This window comes from Callorhinus ursinus, unplaced genomic scaffold, assembly GCF_003265705.2.
Source record: "Callorhinus ursinus isolate GAN/ISIS: 27379988/994484 unplaced genomic scaffold, GSC_fseal_2.0 scaffold54, whole genome shotgun sequence".
Taxonomy (NCBI): domain Eukaryota; kingdom Metazoa; phylum Chordata; class Mammalia; order Carnivora; family Otariidae; genus Callorhinus; species Callorhinus ursinus.
The window spans coordinates 10210710-10231916 of NW_027397116.1; the positions used below are offsets into that span (position 1 = coordinate 10210710).

The 21207-nt window shown below is 36.2% G+C and overlaps 1 protein-coding gene across 7 annotated transcripts in view; it reads right to left on the reverse strand.

Annotated features, from left to right (window-relative positions):
• The window catches only part of KCTD3 (potassium channel tetramerization domain containing 3), a 50355-nt gene extending 29284 nt beyond the window's left edge, over nucleotides 1–21071 (reverse strand). For 2 of the 7 annotated variants that reach the window (XM_073884042.1, XM_073884038.1), the window contains exons 1-9: nucleotides 20934–21070; nucleotides 16150–16203; nucleotides 15849–15903; nucleotides 14020–14093; nucleotides 10034–10092; nucleotides 9680–9760; nucleotides 8633–8773; nucleotides 8110–8200; nucleotides 3793–3983 (exon numbers count right to left, since the gene is read on the reverse strand). In XM_073884042.1, coding sequence (XP_073740143.1) covers nucleotides 3793–3983; nucleotides 8110–8200; nucleotides 8633–8773; nucleotides 9680–9760; nucleotides 10034–10092; nucleotides 14020–14093; nucleotides 15849–15903; nucleotides 16150–16203; nucleotides 20934–21016 — 829 coding nt within the window. In that variant the 5' untranslated portion in view covers nucleotides 21017–21070. Of the gene's footprint in view, nucleotides 1–3792; nucleotides 3984–8109; nucleotides 8201–8632; nucleotides 8774–9679; nucleotides 9761–10033; nucleotides 10093–14019; nucleotides 14094–15848; nucleotides 15904–16149; nucleotides 16204–20933 lie in introns of all 7 variants that reach the window. The other 5 variants (XM_073884039.1, XM_025892279.2, XM_025892278.2 and 2 more) reach the window with 5 other exon arrangements.
• Nucleotides 21072–21207: the final 136 nt, after the last annotated feature.

A 21207-nucleotide genomic window follows, 5' to 3' on the forward strand; every position in this document is an offset into this window, starting at 1 on the left:
GTGTGTGTGTGTGTGTGACTAAGTACAGGGGTGTGTGTGTGTGACTAAGTACAGGGGTGTGTGTGTGTGTGTGTGACTAAGTACAGGGGTGTGTGTGTGTGTGTGTGACTAAGTACAGTGTGACTAAGTACAGGGGTGTGTGTGTGTGTGTGACTAAGTACAGGGGTGTGTGTGTGTGTGTGTGTGTGTGTGTGTGTGTGACTAAGTACAGGGGTGTGTGTGTGTGTGTGTGTGTGTGTGTGACTAAGTACAGGGGTGTGTGTGTGTGACTAAGTACAGGGGGGTGTGTGTGCGCACGCACATTTCTTTTCCCTAGTCATAGTTAGTTATTCAGGTGGGTAGGCGGATTTGGCCAGGGTTGGGCTTTTTTCCAGGTTAAAACAGCAAAGAGAATGGTGCAAAAAAAACTAAGGCTCTGTGTTAGTGTGACTGTAATGACAGAATCTAAACCTCATAAAAAGGGAAGTGATAAGTGAAGATCCCAGTGGAGTCGGAGAACTTTTCGAGCTGGGGAACTAGAGCTGATAACTTCAAAGGAATAAAGGACAGTGACACTGAAAACCATACCAAGTACAAGTCCACATGGCATGAGATTTGAAATCTGGGGAGGTGGGGTGGGAACTTGGGAGGGAAGGGAAGGAAAATGGTCTAGAACAGTAATTCTCAGTGTGGTGTATGAATCTCTGTGCTCTCTGTGGCTCTGAGACTCATTCTAGAAGTCTGAGAGGTCAAGACTATTTTATGTAATATTAAGGAATTATCTACCTTTTTTGCTCTCCTTATCTCAAGTGTACAAGAGTCTTCCAGACACTACATGACATGATGGGGTCATCATTATGACAGCTAATAGAATCCATGTATTTATTCTTATGTTTTCTAGAATTGTCTATGTTGGTAGCTTTAGGATATAACTAACTTTGTAAGTTTCCCCAAGACTAATTTAGTTTGTTCTAAATACTTCCACTATGTTCTTCTGGCTGTCTTCAGCGTTAGCTGCTATCATCTCTGTAACCTCATTATTGTCCAATAAATTATTTTAAAATCCAAACTTTCCTTGAGCCTACAAAGAAACACAATAAAGAAATAAGTACATGTTGCTGTGTTTTGCATTATTACTATTAAAAATGCTCTGGAAACTTTCATAAATTTTTTTTTAAGATTTTACTTATTTATTTGACAGAGAGAGAGAGAGAGAGAGCACAAGTGGGGGGAGCGGCAGGCAGAGGGAGAAGCAGGCTCTCCGCTGAGCAAGGAGCCCAACGCAGGGCTCTATCCCAGGACCCTGGGATCACGACCTGCGCCGAAGGCAGATGCTTAACCGACTGAGCCACCCAGGTGCCCCAACTTTCATAAATTTTTAAAATTTATCTGAAACTGTTTAAAATACTTTATTCTAAAATAAATTTATTCTAATATATTTTTCATCTACTTATTGTTGATTTTTGGCTTCAAAGTGAAAAAATTAGAACATGTGCCTGCTCAACCCACAGCGGCACCATCGAAGCCTGACAGTGCTGACAAATAAATATGTATGACATGGAAGGGGGACTGGGCCAACACTGAGCCAAACAGGAAATAAATATCAGAAATAACAAAAATTACCTTTCCCTCAACTTTATAGATGCTGATCACTTGCCTTATTGGTGCCTATGCAACAGGACGTTTTTGAATACTATTGTAATGCCAGTCGTGGGTTCATGGAGACCAAATATTCAACGTTTAAAGAAAAGAAAATATTTTCAATGAAGATGTGAAAAAGTCTTTAAAAGCCAGAAACTGTTAACAATTTCACAGTGGGATTGAAAAAGGCACTGAAGCACCTTACAGGGTAAGTTACGGCACTGCCCTGGCTGGAGAGACACACGTAAGTCCTCCAAGGTGACGCAAGCCTCGGAGCCGTGACAATGCTGAACGCCTGCTAGATGCAAAGTCAGTAAAGGAAATCACCACGCTGCCACTTTCCAATTCCATAGTAAGTCCCTGAATTAAAGATGTGGCAGACATGATACCTCGTCAGCAGGATTACAAACAGATGAATATACAGCTGTACCTGACCCTGGTATTTTGCTTCTGTTAATCTGGCATCAGCACCAACCAATCATTAAAGATCTTTTGTGTGAATGTTTGGCCACAAACACATGTGGTGTTGAAATAGTTAAAGCTTTTATGAATCTCATGCTTTATCCTAAAACATCCATGTTGACATCTGCACTAATGGAGCAAAGCAGTGCGGGTGAAAATGGCAGGCACCGTAGCACAAATGAAAGGCGGGGCACCAAACTGTCCCAGTAATCATTCAATTCTTCTCTGCCACACACTCTCAAGGAAAGAAAAAAAGGCCAGTTTAACTTCAGAATGTCCTTGAGGAAGCAACGTGTATAAAAATTTGTACTGACTAAATTTTAATTTACTAAACACTAAATACTGAATCTTAATTTATTATGTGTTCTTAATATTCTGTGTGACTAAGTACTATGAGTCAAGGAAAAGCATCTTCTTGAACGCTGGAGCTGAGAGCTAACCTAGCTGTTCTTTTCACAATACCATTTTTATTTGAAAGAATGACAAACTATTCTAATTCAGATTTGAGTATGTGGTAGACCTTCCTCAAAAGTGAACAAAGTAAGCTGGTTATTTCAATGATAAAAATTCAATGTTTCAAGTGAAAATTAGAATTTTGGAAACCTTTTATCTTCCACAATGAACGTGACGGTTTCCCAATACATAAGAGTTTAGGGATGTGATCGGTAGTTATAGCATAAGTGGGATTTTTAGGGGTTTTTTTGGATATTGTACAATGAAAGACAGCAACATTTGGAAGATCTACATAACTCACTAACCAGCACTTTCCAAATGACCAATGCATGATGTCACAAAATCATGCATGCCTAAAAGATCCATTCAAAGTATAAAATAGACTGATGAATTTTAATTTAACAGAATATGCAAGATTCACTGGTATGATTTCAAATGTTTAGGACAGTAGCAAAAAAGAATATCCATGGTTACCTGAAAAGACTATAAAAAATGTTTTTTCCAACTACACATCTGCATAAAGCCAAACTTTATCCATAAAGTTCAACCAAAAAACATAATGCAGCACACTAAACGCACAAACAGGCATCAGAACTCAATAAAATATTAAAGAGATTTACAAAACTGTAAACCAATGCCACTCTTCTCACAAATGTTTTTGGAAAACAAAGCTATTTTTCATTAAAATATTATTCATGTTACCATGCAATGGGTTTATTACTGCTATTTTAAAACTAATATGTATTTATAAAAATTTCAGTCTTAATTCCCATTATGGTAAGTAACAATAGATTATCACTCAAAATCTCTTAATAGTCCTGAATGACATTTTAACAGTACAAAGTAGTTCTGAGATTAAAAGGTTTGAGAATTTCTGGTCTAGAAGCAACAAATGAGGAAAAGCAAGAAAGTTATTTACCTTATCTTCAGGCCCTGTAGTGTGAGGAATTAGAGAGAGCAGTCATCACTAACTGGGATCCAGGAAAAGCACATTCTCATAAAGCAGCCAGGTTTCAGGTAGAGCATATCGGTAAAAAGATTCTACCCTCTCTCCTAAAACACCAATTTTTTCCCCCCTCTTTACCAGATCTTTCCTCTCATATTGAGTGGTCCTATTATCACTGAACCCTGGAAAGATATGTGGCAAGTCTCCTAAGTAACAGTCCAGGTTAGTTCTTACAAAGATGGGCAATCCCTCTTAAACTTCAGAATATTATATATACCAGCAAAATGCAGCATAAACAAGGTTTTCCCTACCAATTTCACTTCCGCTCCCTCCGTCTTGGACACTCCATAAGATGATGCTACTCTCTGAAGCAACAGCGACCATTTTGTCTTTGTCTCCATGTGGACCTCCAACCACTTTTGCATTTAAAGCTACTCGCTCAATAGTCCAATCCAAATATGGGCTTGTAAACACCTGTTGCCATCCTGAAGATTCTTTGATTCTGTTATGAATGGAAACATAAGTTAAACTCAGCAGCAATTAAGCAAATAAAAAGGGATATACCAAAAAAATTAATCACAGCTATATTTATTAAATATAAAATTTTGCCAATTCATGTCCTCTACAAAGCCAGAATGTCTTTCCTAAGCTATCTTATATTTACATATAGAGAACATATAAACCACTTAAAAAGAGACCAGAGTTCTATATTGCTCCAAGGTAAAGTTCAGAAAAGTCCTTTAAATTTGAAAAAAGTTAACAGCTAAAAAAAAAAAAAATTGTATCTTTCACTTTTCTACACAGGAAAGTGCTACTATCATTATCTATGGATAGGAATGGTCAACAAAAATCAGAATTTTAGGATTATTATTCCTTTCAGTTAATTCATCCGTTATTCAGTTATTAACTGAAAATACCTACAATCAACCTATTATTTTTTGGTACTTCAGGTGACGAAGTGATAGGCTATCCAGGCAAACCAAGATAAAGGAGTAATCTGGTATACCATTATGCATTCCAATATCTTGGACAATCAAATGAATAAAATGTAGGGCTTTGGAAATGCTTAGATTTTAAAGGTTTCTTTCTAAATGAAAAAATTTCATAAACCTATTCATTCCCCATAAATAAAGGGCTACCAGGGTTCAGATTTGCAGTTCAGTGAATATAAATGCTTTAATATTTAATTTCTGATAAACATACCAATAAATTTTTAATAATTTTTTCTGCCTTATCTGAATTTAAGTCTTTCAGACATGTATTCTGCATGATTATATAGCCAGCTTTCATACATTCAGAACTTAGAGTTAAGCAATCACAACAATGAATGACATAAATTTTAACTACGGAGTATCTATTTTTAAAGTTACACCAAACAAATATGCAAACAAAATTGCAAAGCTTTCATTTGCCTTACCTAAGAGAATAAACACATAGGAGGAAAATAAGTACTCATTTATATACTACCTGACATATTCATCACAAAAAACAAACTTCAGTATTTATACATGATGGTTACCTAAAGACTTAAATGGAATCACTTTAGCTTCATTTTGTTTAAAAATGTATGCTAAAGTTATACAACCACAATTCACAAAAATATGCAAATTGGCCTCCTTATTAATTTCAATAACTAATGAGTTCCTTAAACTTCAAAGGACTACACAGAAATTGTGTAATTTCTTTTAAGAAAATGTACAATTTTTCCTAAGCATTATATATATATATATATGGTCTGCAATTACCCACTTTGGCCACCAGATGGGATTATGTGTTATGACAGACAAATGGAAATAATCATTTAATAAACTCTAAACATTTACAAACACTGAGAAATCAAACATAGACCCTCTTAGGAACTGCCAAACTGGGCACAAAGCAGGAATTGCCAGCACCTTCAGAATAATGACAAAATGCTGCTACGTGGATGCAAACATATACCAGGCTCATAGCAGTGTTCAATAAAGAGATGCTGTACTGATTTAATGAGGTGAATGATGTGATCTTGTGATCATTAATTTATAAATACAATAAAACTGCATGTGATCTAATCTTTTACAGAGATCCTACTTCTAAGCTATCTTTTTAGAAATTAGGGTATTATAAAATAAAGAGATACCAAAAAGAGTGAAAGAATCACAACATATTTGAAAGTGATTCTAACAATTAGAAAATTTAACTCAATTGATATACTTACTTTTGTTCTTAAGTTAAAATTAAATACAAAGATGAAAAAATATATATGTTTTATGTGATCTTCCATACAAGTAATACAAAACTGAAAATACATAAAACAAGACAGAATGACCTCTGAACAGCACTCAATCTCCTTACTCCTGCCCACTGAACCAACACTATGAAATCAGGAGAGCTAAGCAAAGAGTAGGTTATCTTCCACATTATAATCTTAAAGAAATATATTGGAGGAGTCATGCCCAACAACATTTTGAAACTTAATGCAAACATACTGTATGTCAAATTGTATGGGAATAGATAATATATATCAGAAAAACAGAAGAGAGTCTAAAATTAGATCCAAGTATACATATAAATATAAAGCAAAATAAAGGAGGGCGTTCAAATTCAATGCAAAAGGATAATTTATGTGATAAATATTCAGAACATAATTAGCTACTACCCACTTGGAAGGAAAGAAAATAGATTCCTAAATCTCACACCATAAACTAAAAGTAAATTCTACATGGATTAAACATCTAAAAAGAAATGCAAGCTCCGAGCGGGCAGCAATTTACAACTACTCTCTGGGGCGCCGTGGTGACAGCAGTCAGTGAGGCAAATGACTCCTGGTTTCAGCTCAGGTCATGATCTCAGGGTTATAGGGTCATAAGGTCAAGTCCCCTGTGGAGCTCCCTGCTCGGCATGGAGTCTCCTGGAGACTCCCTCTCGTGCTCACTCTCTCCGTCTCTCTCTCTCAAATAAATAAATAAATAAATAAATCTTAAAAAAAAAAAAGGAAACAATACTCTTCATTAATAAAGATAGATAAAAGTAAAGCCTGAGAATGTAGAAAATTAGTGAATCTAAGTGAGAACATACAGGCGTTCCAGGTACTATTTCATTTTTTAGGGTTTTCAGTTTATTAATACAAAAAGCTGTGGAAAAACTACTTGTGGAAAAGATTACACTGTTGAAATAATTTGAATATTTATTTTGAAATCTTTTTATTGCCACTGTGTTAAATGATTTAACTGTACATGAGGAAATGTAACATATCCTCAATTGTTTTCCTTTGTCACTATCCATATTAGTCTGTCATCAATGACATCCAGTGAAAACAAAGAAAGGTCATGGTCAAAAGCAAATGCAAAGAATGGAAAAATGTAACAACGTCCTTCTTTTTATATTTGTCACTCAGTGAGTAAATTTTGTGCAGTGCTGCATGTCTCTGTCTACCAAGCAGCAATCTTTAGCACTGCTGAGCAATAATATAAGTTACACCTGGATAAATTATAATTGTTTCACAATTCCTCTGGAATTCCTTATCAATAAAAATATGTACATAATATTTGAGCAAATTAAAAAGTAAAGTCTAAAACAGTTTTCTCAATTTAGATCCATAAGTTCAAAACACTTAAAAAAAAATCCTTCTTTCAAATCAGTCTTATTTCATATAAAAGTTATCCCCCAAAGAAATCACCCAGTCTTTTCCATAGGATTTGTTATTTAAAACAAAAACAGAATGCTCTCAAAACGAAGTTTGCACTGAATCCCTACTGCAATGAAAATACGAAGCAGAGATCACCGTTACAAAGGGCTTTTTTACACACCTGGCAAACCTACCACAAATTTAGATTAAAAAAATATATCTGGGATTCTTTAAAATGTATCTGTAAACTTTACATTTTAAATATTTTTAACCTATTGTGGCTATTTTTATCTAAACTCAATAGTGACAAAATGTTTATACATTCTTTTATTTTCAGCAATTAAGTGGGATCATAGTCTAAGCTAGAATATCACAACCATTTATGTGCTTCTACACCATTCTCTGTCATCAGTAGCATTGTACATAGTGATTCTAAACTAAGAATCCTGCCCCTTCCCCAATTTAAAAAACAGAATCACTGGTCTACACTCTTCCTCATTCTCTCTTAGTTTCTGAGAATGCAAGAATTAATAAAATCAAACTACCTCTGTGTAAGTCTCACACATTATAGGTACCAAACTATATCACTTTTGCCCACAACTGTCTTGCTTCACTACCTCACTCCTAACTATTTGGTAGTCATGCCCAATGTAGTTTTACTACCCCCAACTATAGAGTACAAAAGACTGAAATCATTATAGACAGAAAATCACAGGGCTCACATTAATAATACCACCTAATCATTTAATACAATAGTTATGTGATTCAGAAGCTACATATAACAAGCAAAAAGAAATAACTTCAAGTTGATACCAAGTGGGAAATAGACAAAGGCTATCAGTAATACTTACCAAAGTAGCTACAAAAATAAAAACAAACTAAATCTAGTCAAGAAATAGGGAAGTGGGCAAAATATGCAGGGAAAAAATATGACTAGCAACTCTTAAGTCCATAAATATAAAATCACAATCATTAAAAACTACCCCCCTCCACAAGCAAACAATTAATAATTATACAGTACCTATAACACACAGCAAAATGGGCATAGGCAGCTACAATCCAGTTGTGATGGCCAGCGACTATTAGCACCTTTCGTGGATCCACAGGAAATCCTGTTGGTTTTAGAAAAAGAAATACTTTATGTTCTAAAAGCAGGGACAGGTAAACTATGGCCCATGGGCTGATTGTAGTCTTCTGCCTGTTTGGATAAATAAAGTTTCACTGAAACACAGACATGCACATTTGTTCACATGCTGTCCCTGGCTGTCTCCATGCTGCAAGGGCAGAGCTGAACAGTTCTGACAGAGCCGAACGTTTCGGCTCTTTATGTTTCTTTATATAAAAGGTTTGCCAGTCCCTAAAGGTTGAGAGCAAACGGATCATCACACACTTTTTAAATAAAAATTCTGTTCAATGAGACTTTTCAAGATATAAATGTTAAAAAGAAAGATGAGGCAAAGATTACATTTTTAAAAAATAATTACTCAGTGTGACTCCGACTAAAAACATATGCATTTTTGTCTATTTCTGTGGTCTTTGCTTACCTAGCCGAACAGTCTCTTCTCCAGTTCCAGAGAGAGCAGGCTGGGCTCCATTTCCCCGAGCTTCACCTTCTGTGGAATTCAGTCCATTCCTAGAACCAGCGGAGGACCTAGTTGTGTTGTTTATTTTACGACTAGGAATACCTATGAAAAGAAATAATAAAATTATTTCTAAGTTCCACCTACCAAAAATTTAAAATTTCACACTATAACTGAGAAATATACAAATGTGAATTTCATCATGGCCAAAACATATCTTCCAATGTAGCAATTTCCTGCAAGTAATTTAATTACCATAAAAAAAATGAAAATGAATTAAATTCTTTCAACAGATTTCTGATATTTATCATGTCATATCTGATAAGTAAAATTAAGATTTATCATATTATATTCCATTTCTATCTAGCTCTAGGTTACGGAAATCAATCATTAATTCAGTCAGTCTACCACCAGGGTTTCCACTTACAGTACAGCTGCTTTGTGTGAGGTACGGAAACTTCTGTATAGCTTATTGTCAAATGTCTTTTATTTGACAGGGACTCCTTTTTGGAAGGAAAATCTTGCTCAGAAACCCACCTTGACACAGGTTGAGGCAGAACTCTTCTAACTGACTGAGGTGGGGGACGACACACGCTTCCCCTGCCTCTCTCCTGGACACTGACTGATTTCTGCAGAGCTCCCGGGCTTCTACAGAAAGGACAACTGACTGACAACAGTGCTCTACCATCAGGGTTGCCAAACTATGGGCCACAGTTGGTTGTGTCTAAATAAAGCTGTACTGGTTGCATCCATTCATTTCCATGTAGAGTGTATGGCAAAACTGCGTGCTTGCCACACAGATCTCACAGCTCACAAGCCTGTCTGGCCTTTTATAGAAAAGACAAAGTCTGGCACATCCCTGGTCTAACATACAGTACGGCTTCTGTTAAAATTGAAGTTTGCAACATTTCCCGTATGTTTATAATCAAAACAGAAATTTTTCGATATATATGTGTCTAGTCGCATGGTGATAAAAAACATTTTTTTAAAGACTAAACAAAGCAGAAGTACCTGGTGGAGGCAAGTAGCCATGAAAAAGGACACTGCCACAAGACGAGCGCTCCAACTCCTCACATAAGAGAAGCCTTCTTACTAAAAACATGGCAAAGCAGACTTGTCAAGCGTACACGCAAACAGAAAAACAGTACTCCGTTTTTATTTCCTCTAGTTAAAGAGGGTAAGGAAAGAAGAGGGGAATGTTTAAGTTAAATCAGTTGACAACATCTATTTACTATGAAAAACCACAAAAAGTAAGCACACTGCACTAGTCCATCAAAAAATAGGACCTGGTATAAAATATATTTCATTAGGCAAGTCTGCTGCACGAAAGGTCAAATAAATACAAAATATCAGGACAACACATACCTAATGGAGTGATTCCATAAAATTCTGCTTCATGCCTGAGAACATTAATACTCACTCCCCTACAAAAAAAACCAAATAAATGATATATATCCTCCAGCAGCAGCAACTTGGATTATCTGAAGCAGAAGGAGAAAGTACTAGTTCTTAATGTGAACCAAGTTATAAGGCTTTAAAACTTACTTTTCTCCTAATATCTTTAGTCGTTTTAAAAGGTCTAAATAAAAAAACTGCATGCCAACTAAAACATTTCCTTACTTAAAAACCATTCCTATGTAGATGAATTGGGTGACTGAGAGATTAGGGCTTCGAAAGGCTAGTATAAGTAAATTATCAAGAAGTACGTAATAAGGCAAACGAGAAGAAATCTTTCTTATATGGCATTAACTGCTTTTCTATTTTCATAATAATTATTTCTAACATATCTTAAACTCTCTAATTACACGGTAAACCTCCCTACAAGCATGATCTACTTCTATTTTTTGTATACCTCACAGAGTGCTTGTACATAATGATTATGTAATAACTATTTGTTGAACAAAGAAATTCAGATAAATGATTCTCTTCTCATTAGAGCAAAAATAAAAGCAAAACACAAAGTAAAAGGGCGGGGGGAAGACTAGCCTTAGAAAGGGCTAGGCTAACCAGAAGATTATAGTAGAGTTAAATAATATGAAAACAAACAGTAAAAAGAACAGAAGATTAAGAGTTTACAATACTAATGATTCATTTTAGGTGTCAGTTATAATTTGTCCTTACTTAAGAAATACTGCCTGGGCAGAAATAAGAGTGAGCATCACTACAGATCTCATGGAAATTAAAAGGACAATAAAGGAATACTATGAATAATTCTATTCCCACAGATTTGATAACCTAGATGAAATGGACCTGGACCAATTCCTTGAAAGACAGAATTTGCCAAAACTCACGCCAAAAAAAAAAAAAAAGACAATCTGAGTAGGCCTATATCTACTAAAGGAACTTAATCAATAATTAATAATCTTCCAAAACAGAAAGCAACACACCCAGAAGGATTCACTTGTGAATTCTACCAAACATTTAAGGAAGAAATCACACCAACTCTCTGTAATCTTTCAGAAGAAAGAAACAAGGGAATACTTACTAACTCATTTTATGAGGCCAGCATTACCCTAATACCAAAACCAAAAACATTACAAGGGAACTACAGAGCAGTATCTCTCATGAACACTGATGCAAAAATTCTCAACAATGCCATAAGGCAAGAAAGTGAAATGAAGGTACACAGGATGGAATGGGAAGACATACAATGGTTATTCAGATACGACATGATATCTATGTAGAAAATCCAAAAGAATAGACAAAAATCTCCTGGAACTAATAGATGATTACAGTAAGGTTGTAGGATACAAGGTTAGTATAAAAAAGACAATTGCTATGTACCAATAATGAACAATGGAATTGAAAATTAAGAACACAATACCATTTACATTAGCACCAAAAAAAAAAAAAAATTAAATACTTAGGTATAAATCTAACAAAAAATATGTAAGACCTATATGAAGCAAACTACATAACTCTAATGAACAAAATCAAAGAACTAAATAAATGGAAAGGTATTCCATGTTCATGAACTGGAAGACTCAGTATTGTTAAGATGTCGGTTCCTCCCAACTTCATCTAAAATTCAATTAAATCCTAATCCAAACTCTAGCAAGCTATTTTATGGATAATGACAAACTGACTCTACAGTTTATATGGAGAGTTAAAAGACCCAATAGGAGAATAAAGTTGGAGGACTGCCAGTACCCAACTACAAGATTTACCATAAAGCTATAGTAATCAACAGTGTGATATTGGTGAAAGAAAAGACAATCTGAAAAGTCAACACACTATATTACTCCCAATATATGATATTCTGGAAAAGGCAAAATTATGGAGATAATAAAAAGATCAATGGTTGCACGGAGTGGGGATCAACAGGCAGAGCACAAAAGATTTTTAGGATAGTGAAAATACTTTGCACAATATTAAAATGATGGACATGGGTCATTATACACTTGTCTAAACCCACAGAATGCACAACACCTCGAGTTAACTATAATGTAAACTATGAGTTTTGTGTGGTTATGATGTGTCACTGGAGGTTCATCCTTAATTAAAAAAAAAAAACAATGTAGCATTCTGGTGAGTGATGTTGACAGTGGGGGAGGCTATGCATGTGTGGGATCAGGAGCAGGAGGTATATGGGAGGTCTCTGGATCTTACTCTCAATTTTGTTGTAAACCTAATACTGCTCTAAAATGAAATCTTTAAAGAAAAAAAAAACCCCTGTGTTTAATAAACATCTGCAACTGCAATGTTAAATTGCTTTTATTTGCCAAATTAGTTGTGACTGGTTTAACACAAAAACAGTTAAACCTTTCCTATTCTATTTCAAAACCATTTGTGTTAACAGTATAGTAGTGCTGCCTAATTACAAGGTGGCTCAGGACACAACAGTTCTTGAGGAACTCCAATCTCCTAAGGACAAGAAAACAAATATGGTAATTATAACAGTGTGATAAGGGCAACACAAGAATTTTATGGAAGGTAGAGAATTAGAACACAGTATTTTTAAAATTCCTTCCCATCTTCTTTTAAAAGGTACTACTCAGAAAATTTTAATTTGCTAGGCCTCTTTAAGTGAAATAAGGCAGCAATTTATAAGTAGAACACTTAATAAATACGGATATTTAATTCTAACTAGTTCTGCCTTTCCTGAGTTATCTAATTGTGGATTAATCAACAAGGACAATTTACTAAAAGTAAATTTAGGCTTCTTTAATCAAATGGTAGGGATCAAAATAATTTTACTCAAGAAGTAAGGAGTTAGTAACATATTTGCCACCTCCATCTAGACCAAGAAAACAAACAAAATCTCCAATGAACTCTTTCATTCATTCAATAAATATCTACTGAGAAGCTACTATGTGCACTGCAAACAAACTAGACCAAAAACTTGTTGTCGCCTTTAAGGAGTTCATATTCCAGTGAATATAAGCCAAAAATTATATAGTATTATAAAGAAGCAGGTCAAATAAACGACCAGAATTTTTTTTTAATTTTTTAAAAGATTTTATTTTTAAGTAATCTTTACACCCAGTGTGGGGCTCGAACTCACAACCCTGAGATCAAGAGTCATATGCTCCACCAACTGAGCCAGCCAGTCGCCCCTAAACAATTAGAATTTTAAAAGCTATATCTAAAAAAGTATAGAGATCCTCAGTGGAAATTCACTTGGAATATACAGAATAAAAGAATAATAAAATACAAATTAGATTGTAAATTCTTGGTAGGAATCCAGACTACGGCAAAGTTAAATAGTTTAAGTGGTCATTCGTTTATCTACAAAAACCTACGTTAGATCCTGGGAATACATAGTATAGTGCTTGCACTGTTGGAATTTAAAGTCAAAGAGAAGAGACTACTGAAAAAGGAATACGTGTACGGAATGCTGTGGTGGCAGCGGGACAGGAACCTATGAAGACCTATATTAAGTGGACACAGCAGAGATCACTGAAGAAGTCAGGAATAAGCCAAGACCAGAAAGGGGTGAAACTATCAAAGCAAGAGAAATTAAGCAGGGGCAAGATCACAGAGAGCCTTAAGAAACAATAAAGTCCAAAATCTCTAGCAATTAATCCAAGAACATATTAAATAAAGAGTTTTAAGCGAAGTAGCAACCAGATGAGATTTATATTTTTATAAGGTCATGTTGGCTACAGTGTGGAAAACCAATTGGAAGAATGGAGAACTGAAGGCAGGAAACTCGTTAGGAAGCTGCTGGGAGCAATCTAGAGGAAGAGAGAGGATAGGTTGGTGGCCTCCATCTATGAGTTTAATTCGGAGGAAACTTTCAAGCAAAAATAATTTGGGGTCGGGCTGGGGAGGGACCTTCCTCTCCACAAAATACACCCAAAGTACATACCTATCAATAAGAACTGACTTTAAAAGGATGCGATTCTTACCGTAAGTCTAGTTCTTTTGTCCGAAGAAAATTTAAAATGGGTGCAAATGCTGCTGGATCTCGATCAATAAATATCTGTAAATGAAGAATTGTTTTATTTTCAAATTAAAAATAAACTGACATTAATATATGTAACACAATCTTAGGGAACAAACACTAAATTATTTAAATATTATATTTACTTGATTCCACTCTTAAATTTGAATGTTTCTAAAATTGGCATGCAGTTTTAACTGTGTGCATTTAATGTAGTATTGTCTCCCCACCCCCAAAAACCTATTATTATATTGATAATATTTTAATTTGTAGGAAAAATGGCATCTATTTATTGATATCTTTGGTAAAAGTGACACCCGAGGGAAAATTTTTATCTGAAATATACTAGAATTCAGTAAATATTTTGAGAATATCATGCACAAATAATACCTTCTTACATTATTGTTAATTATTGTTAACAGTGATTGTGACTTACATAACTTGTGATTCAAAGATGAATCATTAAAACAACAATGTACTTTTGTAATACAGGAGTAATTAAGAAAAGTAAATACTGCACATTGCTGTCAAAACTGGGAAAGAGGGGCACCTTGGGGGCTCAGTCATTTACACGTCTGCCTTTGGCCCAGATCGTGATCTCTGGGTCGTGGGATCGAGCCCCTCGTGGGTCTCCCTGCTCAGCAGGAAGTCTGCTTCTCCCTCTGCCCCACCCCCACTCCTGCTCTCTCGCTCTCTCTCTCAAATAAATAAAATCTTTAAAAAAAAAAAAAAACCTGGAAAAGTATACTATTGTCCTAACACCTCTACATCCTATTATCTCAATTTCCTCAAAAGCTAGGGATGGGGGATGATGACATTTCTTAAAACCATAAAATACATACCTAGAAAATAAAATGCTGTAGAAAATATTAAATATATAATTGATAACTCTCTAGAGGAATGTATACCAACCCTATTTTGAATTAATTATAAAACTGAACACCTTTTAAGGCTTAGGTTAGTCAACTAGACAGGGGAATGGCAGCTTACAGTAAAGCTCTTTATACTATTATTATGTTTATACAATCAATGAGGCTGTTCTAGCTTCATAAATTCTTGCTTTCGTTTTCAGCAGAACCAATGAGAAGTTGAAAAAACACCACAGACTGGTCAACATCTTATTACTGATACCCTTTTTATGATCTCATATGGACATACCTGCTTTTGCTGTCTTATTTCATCTGCAAATCCCATCACAGCAAATAAATACCTTTGGCCAGTGTGTTGCCTCCAACAGAAAGCTTTTTTTTGGCTTTATGAGTACTAGCCATTTACTTTACATACAACGTTGCACACATTATAACTGCTTTTTAAACGTATAAACCAATATTTTTGTACTAAAACCTAACAGTTCTTTCCTTGCCCCATTTCGCCATTGCTGTACGAGTTCTTCAGGTTATTCTCCAACATAAAGAAATTGTAGGACTTTACTAATTTACAATATCTTACCATTCTCACTCAATATCAAAATATTTTAGTATTTATATTCATCTATTTGTTAAAATTTTAATCACTGATTAAAAGTATTTCCTCTCCTGACAGTGTAAGCTCATATCCTTGAATCCCTCTAATCGTAAATATTTAAATTGCTATATTCAGTATTGCACTTAGAGTTCCCTTCTATTAACTATAGAAAAACTATATACAACAAGAAATTTCAAGTACATATACGTCACTTTCATTTAGTGGTTATTAAAAGATTAGCTTTCCTGTGTTTTCTCAGAGTCACTATATAATAAGAGTCAAGCAGTGTAAGCATTAGTTGATTCAATTTGGAAACATTTATCAACATACTATACTCACAGCACCAGTTTCATCTCGAAGTGTTGAAATTCTTCCACTCAGCAAACTAGAAGACATGAATAATCCAGAGTTAGTTCTTAAAATCTGAATATGAATAAAATGCACAAATTCTTTACCCAATATCAAAGACCAATACAAATGAATCATCCTATCTCCAAAGTAAAATAAATTTTTTAAATTCTATTTTAAGAGTTAAGATTTTTTATCCAAGAAAAACATTAACTGGAAAAAGGAAATTTTTAATCAATGATCAAGTTTTTAAAAAATGGTATTAAAGAATTACATGAAATACCTGGAAAAAAAAGAATCTGGAATCCACATAAGAGTTTGTCTTGAGGTACTAAATCTGCAATTAAAAATTATCTGTTATTATAAATGAGGACATGATCTGAAATTTCAATATTCATTAACCTGCTTTAATACGCTGGCTAATAATTTACAAGTTGTTGCACAGCTATATTAGTTATATCAATATTGTACATTTATTATTTTAAAATTCTGCCTCTTTCAATTCAGAGTTAAGATTATCCAAAGAGCTCTCAACAAAATCAAATAATTAACTCACTGGCATACACTGCTTCTTAAAACACTACTTTCCAATCACAACAAATCCGAACTTCTCAATATACCATTCAAAATTATCTTTGGGTCCTGTTTCATCTCTCCAACACAAATGTTTGCTCATCTAATAAGACAATACTTCAATGCCCCCGGACAATTCGTGCTTACTACCATTTCAGCACCTTTATCTCCCCTTGAGCAACCTCATGTCCAATAATCCAAATTCCATCCATTTTCCTGATACCACTCAGGTTTTACCTTCTCCTTAAAGGCTTTTCCAAATAGTCTATCCTATGTTACCTTTTTGAGCTTTTGTTGCATTCATTCATTCAAAAACCACTCAGTAAATAAATATCTCACTGTTCTGAGGTTAACTGCCATTTGATCAAGTCCAAATTGTCTTATTACCAATTTTGGAGGGAACTTTATCCCAGCCTACTGTAACAAACTACCTACGCAATGTTTCTCCACATTCATTATCTAGCATTATATGACTGCTTTAAAACAGTCCCTGTACCCATTAACCAGATTAAGAAAGGCTCCAAGTAGTTTATTCAAAAAACCATGGCAAATTTTCCCAAGTGTGTATCTTAGCAGATCGTAAGAAAAACTGGGGAACAGATTAAAACAGTCAAAGGAAACTGACTTGGCCAAATAAATAAAAGCGAAGTCCAGTAAATGGCAAACTGAAGGATACAAGGATCCACTGCAAAAAAAAAAAAAAAAAAAAAAAAAAAAAAAAATCACTGTGTTCTGGAGGGTATCAAATTAATTCCAAATAAGGTCATTATAATTTATGATCTTTCACGTTTACTAATTATTCAGCAAATTGTTTGCCAGATAACTCAAATTTTGAGTTACTCAGAAAATTACGCAGGTCTGCTTAAAGTTGTATTAGCAATTTCAATTAAAATCAGCGCTTTGGGATAGGTTTAATAATTTGAAATCTCTGGGCAAAGGGATTGGATCCTCACCCCCACCAATTTTTTCTTTTTTCAAACAAGAAGACAAATGGGAAAAAACAAAAAACAAAAAAACCCCACAGAGCTTTAAAACTAAGTTCCAAGTATGACTTCACAAAATGATAACATTTAAAATTACATATGACAAGCATAATTTTCTGCAATGAAAGCCTTTTCTAATGTTTTTTATCTTATACCCACAGTGTGCCAAGAAGATGCCATAAAGGGCACCTGGGTGGCTCAGTTGGTTAAGCGACTGCCTTCGGCTCAGGTCATGATCCTGGAGTCCCAGGATCGAGTCCCACATCAGGCTCCCTGCTTCTCCCTCTGACCCTCACCCCTCTCATTCTCTCTCTCTCAAAAATAAATAAAATTAAAAAAAAAAAGAAGATGCCATAAAGATGTGGTGTACACACACACACACACACACACACACACACACACACACACACAATGGAATATTACTCAGCCATCAAAAAGAATGAAATCTTGCCATTTGCAATGATGTGGATGGAACTAGAGGATATTATGCTAAGCGAAATAAGTCAGAGAAAGACTATTATCATATGATCTCACTCATATGTCGAATTTAAGAAACAAAACAGGATCATCAGGGAAGAGAGGATAAAATAAAACAAGAGGAAACCAGAGAGGGAGAAAAAACAAAAGAGACTCTTAATCATAGGAAACAAACTGAGGGTTGCTGGAGGGGACGGGGGTGGAGGGTTGGGGTAACTGGGTGATGGACAGTAAGGAGGATATGTGATGTAATGAGCACTGGGTATTATATAAGACTGATGAATCACTGACCTGTACCTCTGAAACCAATAATACATTATATGCTAATTAACTGAATTAAAGTAGTTAAAAAAATAAAATTGCAAGTCAAAAAAAGGGGGGGAGATGTCCAATCTGGTCTCAGCAAAAAAGTCACTAAAGATATTAGCATATTATACTTCTTGTCATTTGCCTCCTTCTAAATTAATTTGGGAGGAAATTAAAATTATTTATTCTGCAATATTACTATGCCACCAACCCTTGCATTTCCAATTTATTATTTCAAATTCGTTTATCAATCCCGTAAGGTTGGTACTATTATTGTCACTTTACATCTTATGAAAACTAAGCACTAAAACATAATTTGGCCTAGGCTGCTGGGCTAGTTAGAGGTAAAGCCTGGGAGCCAGAACCCATATCTGCATGATTCCAAAGTTCTTTGTAAGTCCCCCACTAGCTGGTCAGAGACCTCTCACATGAGGCCTCAAATCATACTCATTCATAACAGAATTAATCCCAAATTGAGTCATATTAGGTTTCTTTCACTAGTTTTTTTTTTGTAAATAATGTTATTTCTAAATGAAATCTCATCTTCTCTACTTCCTGAATCACCCATAACGTGTTAAATAAATCATAAAAAACATTGCTCATTTTTAAAATTCCTTTGAGTATTTCCAATTTCTTATCCTTCCTCTCTCTAGGGGCGGGGGAGGGGTCAGACAAGACAATGGGGACCACACACATTCCCTTAGCGTCTAACTTCTCCGCTCACAGCATCCTCTCCTTTTGACTTTTACTCCATCACCTCGGAGCCTACGTCCATTCTATGCCACAGGTGGTTCTCCCAGTGGCAATTCCTCAACTTTAATGACAATGAAATCAGGATTTTTTTTTCCTTTACAATGATTTAAGTGACTGTGTTAATGTTTGTACAACATATAGATGCCTTCTGGATACCTCCTAGCTCTAAAACACTCCCAGAGTCTATGATTCAAAGTCACTCAAGAAAATATTCTCAGAATACCTGGAGTTGGACTTTCTATTTTTCTATAGGCCATGTCATTACTTATTTTATAAACTATGTTATCCTAGCAAATTTAAAGTTTGCGGTGTTTTTACTTAATTTCTCATACGTAACAACTTTCATGTCTTCTAAATTGTTCAATCTAATAATACATTGACCTTATTTTGTATTCTTTGCTAATATCGCTTAGAAAACCTTAGATCCTGTTATGATCTAGTTCCATACACAGTGAAACAAAATAAAATGTTAGAGCTCCAAGATGGCTGCCTTTTATGATTTAAAAATGTAAACTAAATTCTACAGTCATTAACAAGAATTCACTCATTACACCACCCACTTTCAATATACAGTAAATAACAATACATTTAATTTTTATCATAATAGGGTTATGTCCTTTAGAATGCCTGAAAAAAAAGACATCCACGATCTATAGCAATTAGGAACCAGTACAGGGATTTTAAATGACTATAGTGCTACTCCTCAGCATTAACATACACTGAAGGCCAACTCTTCTGGGGTATTCCATTTTTGCAACCGGAAGTTACCAAACCTGCAAATTTTTCATGTGAATTTTAGGGAAAAAAACCATTTTTACATTAGGAGACATAAATCTTCTCCAAAGGACCGGTATCTATATAACGCCAATAATGTAGTATCTTATCTTACACTGTTGCACAGTTCTGTTTCGGGGAATGAGGGAAAAGAACAGGGAAAGAATGAATTACTGTTTCTTGTGTTGAATTCTCTAGCACACTTAGAAAATGATTAAATACTTAGGATTAAAACACGATACATTTTATTCCTACGGTTCACTCCACTGCTGCTGTCTTGCATTTTAAAAAATATTAAAGTTTTAGACGTTGAAACCCTTTCATATTCTCGAGCACTTCATCGTTCATCTCCTACCAAGCTTTAAACTCAACCACCCCTTCCTTCCAACAGAGCTGGCAAAGTCCCATTTCTGAGAAGAGTGACTCATAAGCATAGCAAATCCACAAAAAATGATTTTCCCCCCAACAAGCTTAATAAAAGGCACAGACAGGGAGTGGAAAGCCAGAGAGAAGATAAAGAGATTTCAGTCTGTCTCCTCTGAGTGTGCCACACTGTGCCAATATCCAAGGCTTTCCAGAACTGTTAAAACTGCAGTTCCTGGACCCATTGCCCCGCAAGTTGAACAGATCGTTTCAAAGCCATGCACCCAGAAACTCTGAAAATAAACAACGTACTGCGAATCTACTGCACTCCACCCCACCGAAATCCTTCGAAGATTACAAACACTCCTTAATTAGGACGGGAAAAGAGCACTGCACTTTCTTACCCCAGCGAACCGACACCTTGACCGAAAAGAGAGAAGGCAGGTTCATCTGCAAGAGGCAAACCACAAGGCCGGGCTTCTACAAAGTAAATTCCTCAAATACGCTGTAAGGTTAGGTAAGGAAGGCTTTTTAATGTTCCTCCTAGCCTGAGAGTTTAGGAAGGGGGAGGGACAAAGGTTGGCATTCTAGGAAGGCAGCCACTTGGGCACATGGGCCCGGCTCGCGCTAACTCCAGAGGCCCTCCTGCCTCTCCCTTCCCGGAGCAGATACTTCAGTTCGAGATCCGCCGACATTCTTCCCCCCGGGAGGGCCCCCCGCGTTCCCCACCTGGCTCGGCTCCCACCTTCGCCCTTGTCCCCGCGACACCCGGCCTCCGTCGCCCCCCCGCAGGCCGCCCGCGGCATCCCGGCTCCGAGCCCCTTCTCCGCCGACTCACCTGGTCCCCCCCACGTTCAGCTGCACGATCTCGCCGCTGCCGGCCGCCGCCGCGGCGAAGCCGCCGCAGTGCCCTCCCGCCATCTCCGGCGGCTCCGGGCGCGCACGCCGCCCGCCCTCCCCGGCCGGGGCCGTGGAGCCCGCGGCCGGAGTCCGAGGCGGAGGCGGAGGCGGCGGGGGCGGGGGCGGCGGCGGCGGCGGGGGCGGCGGAGGCCGCGTCGCGTGCGGCAGGGCCAGCGGGACCCATCCGTTTCCGATCTATACTCTTCGGAAAC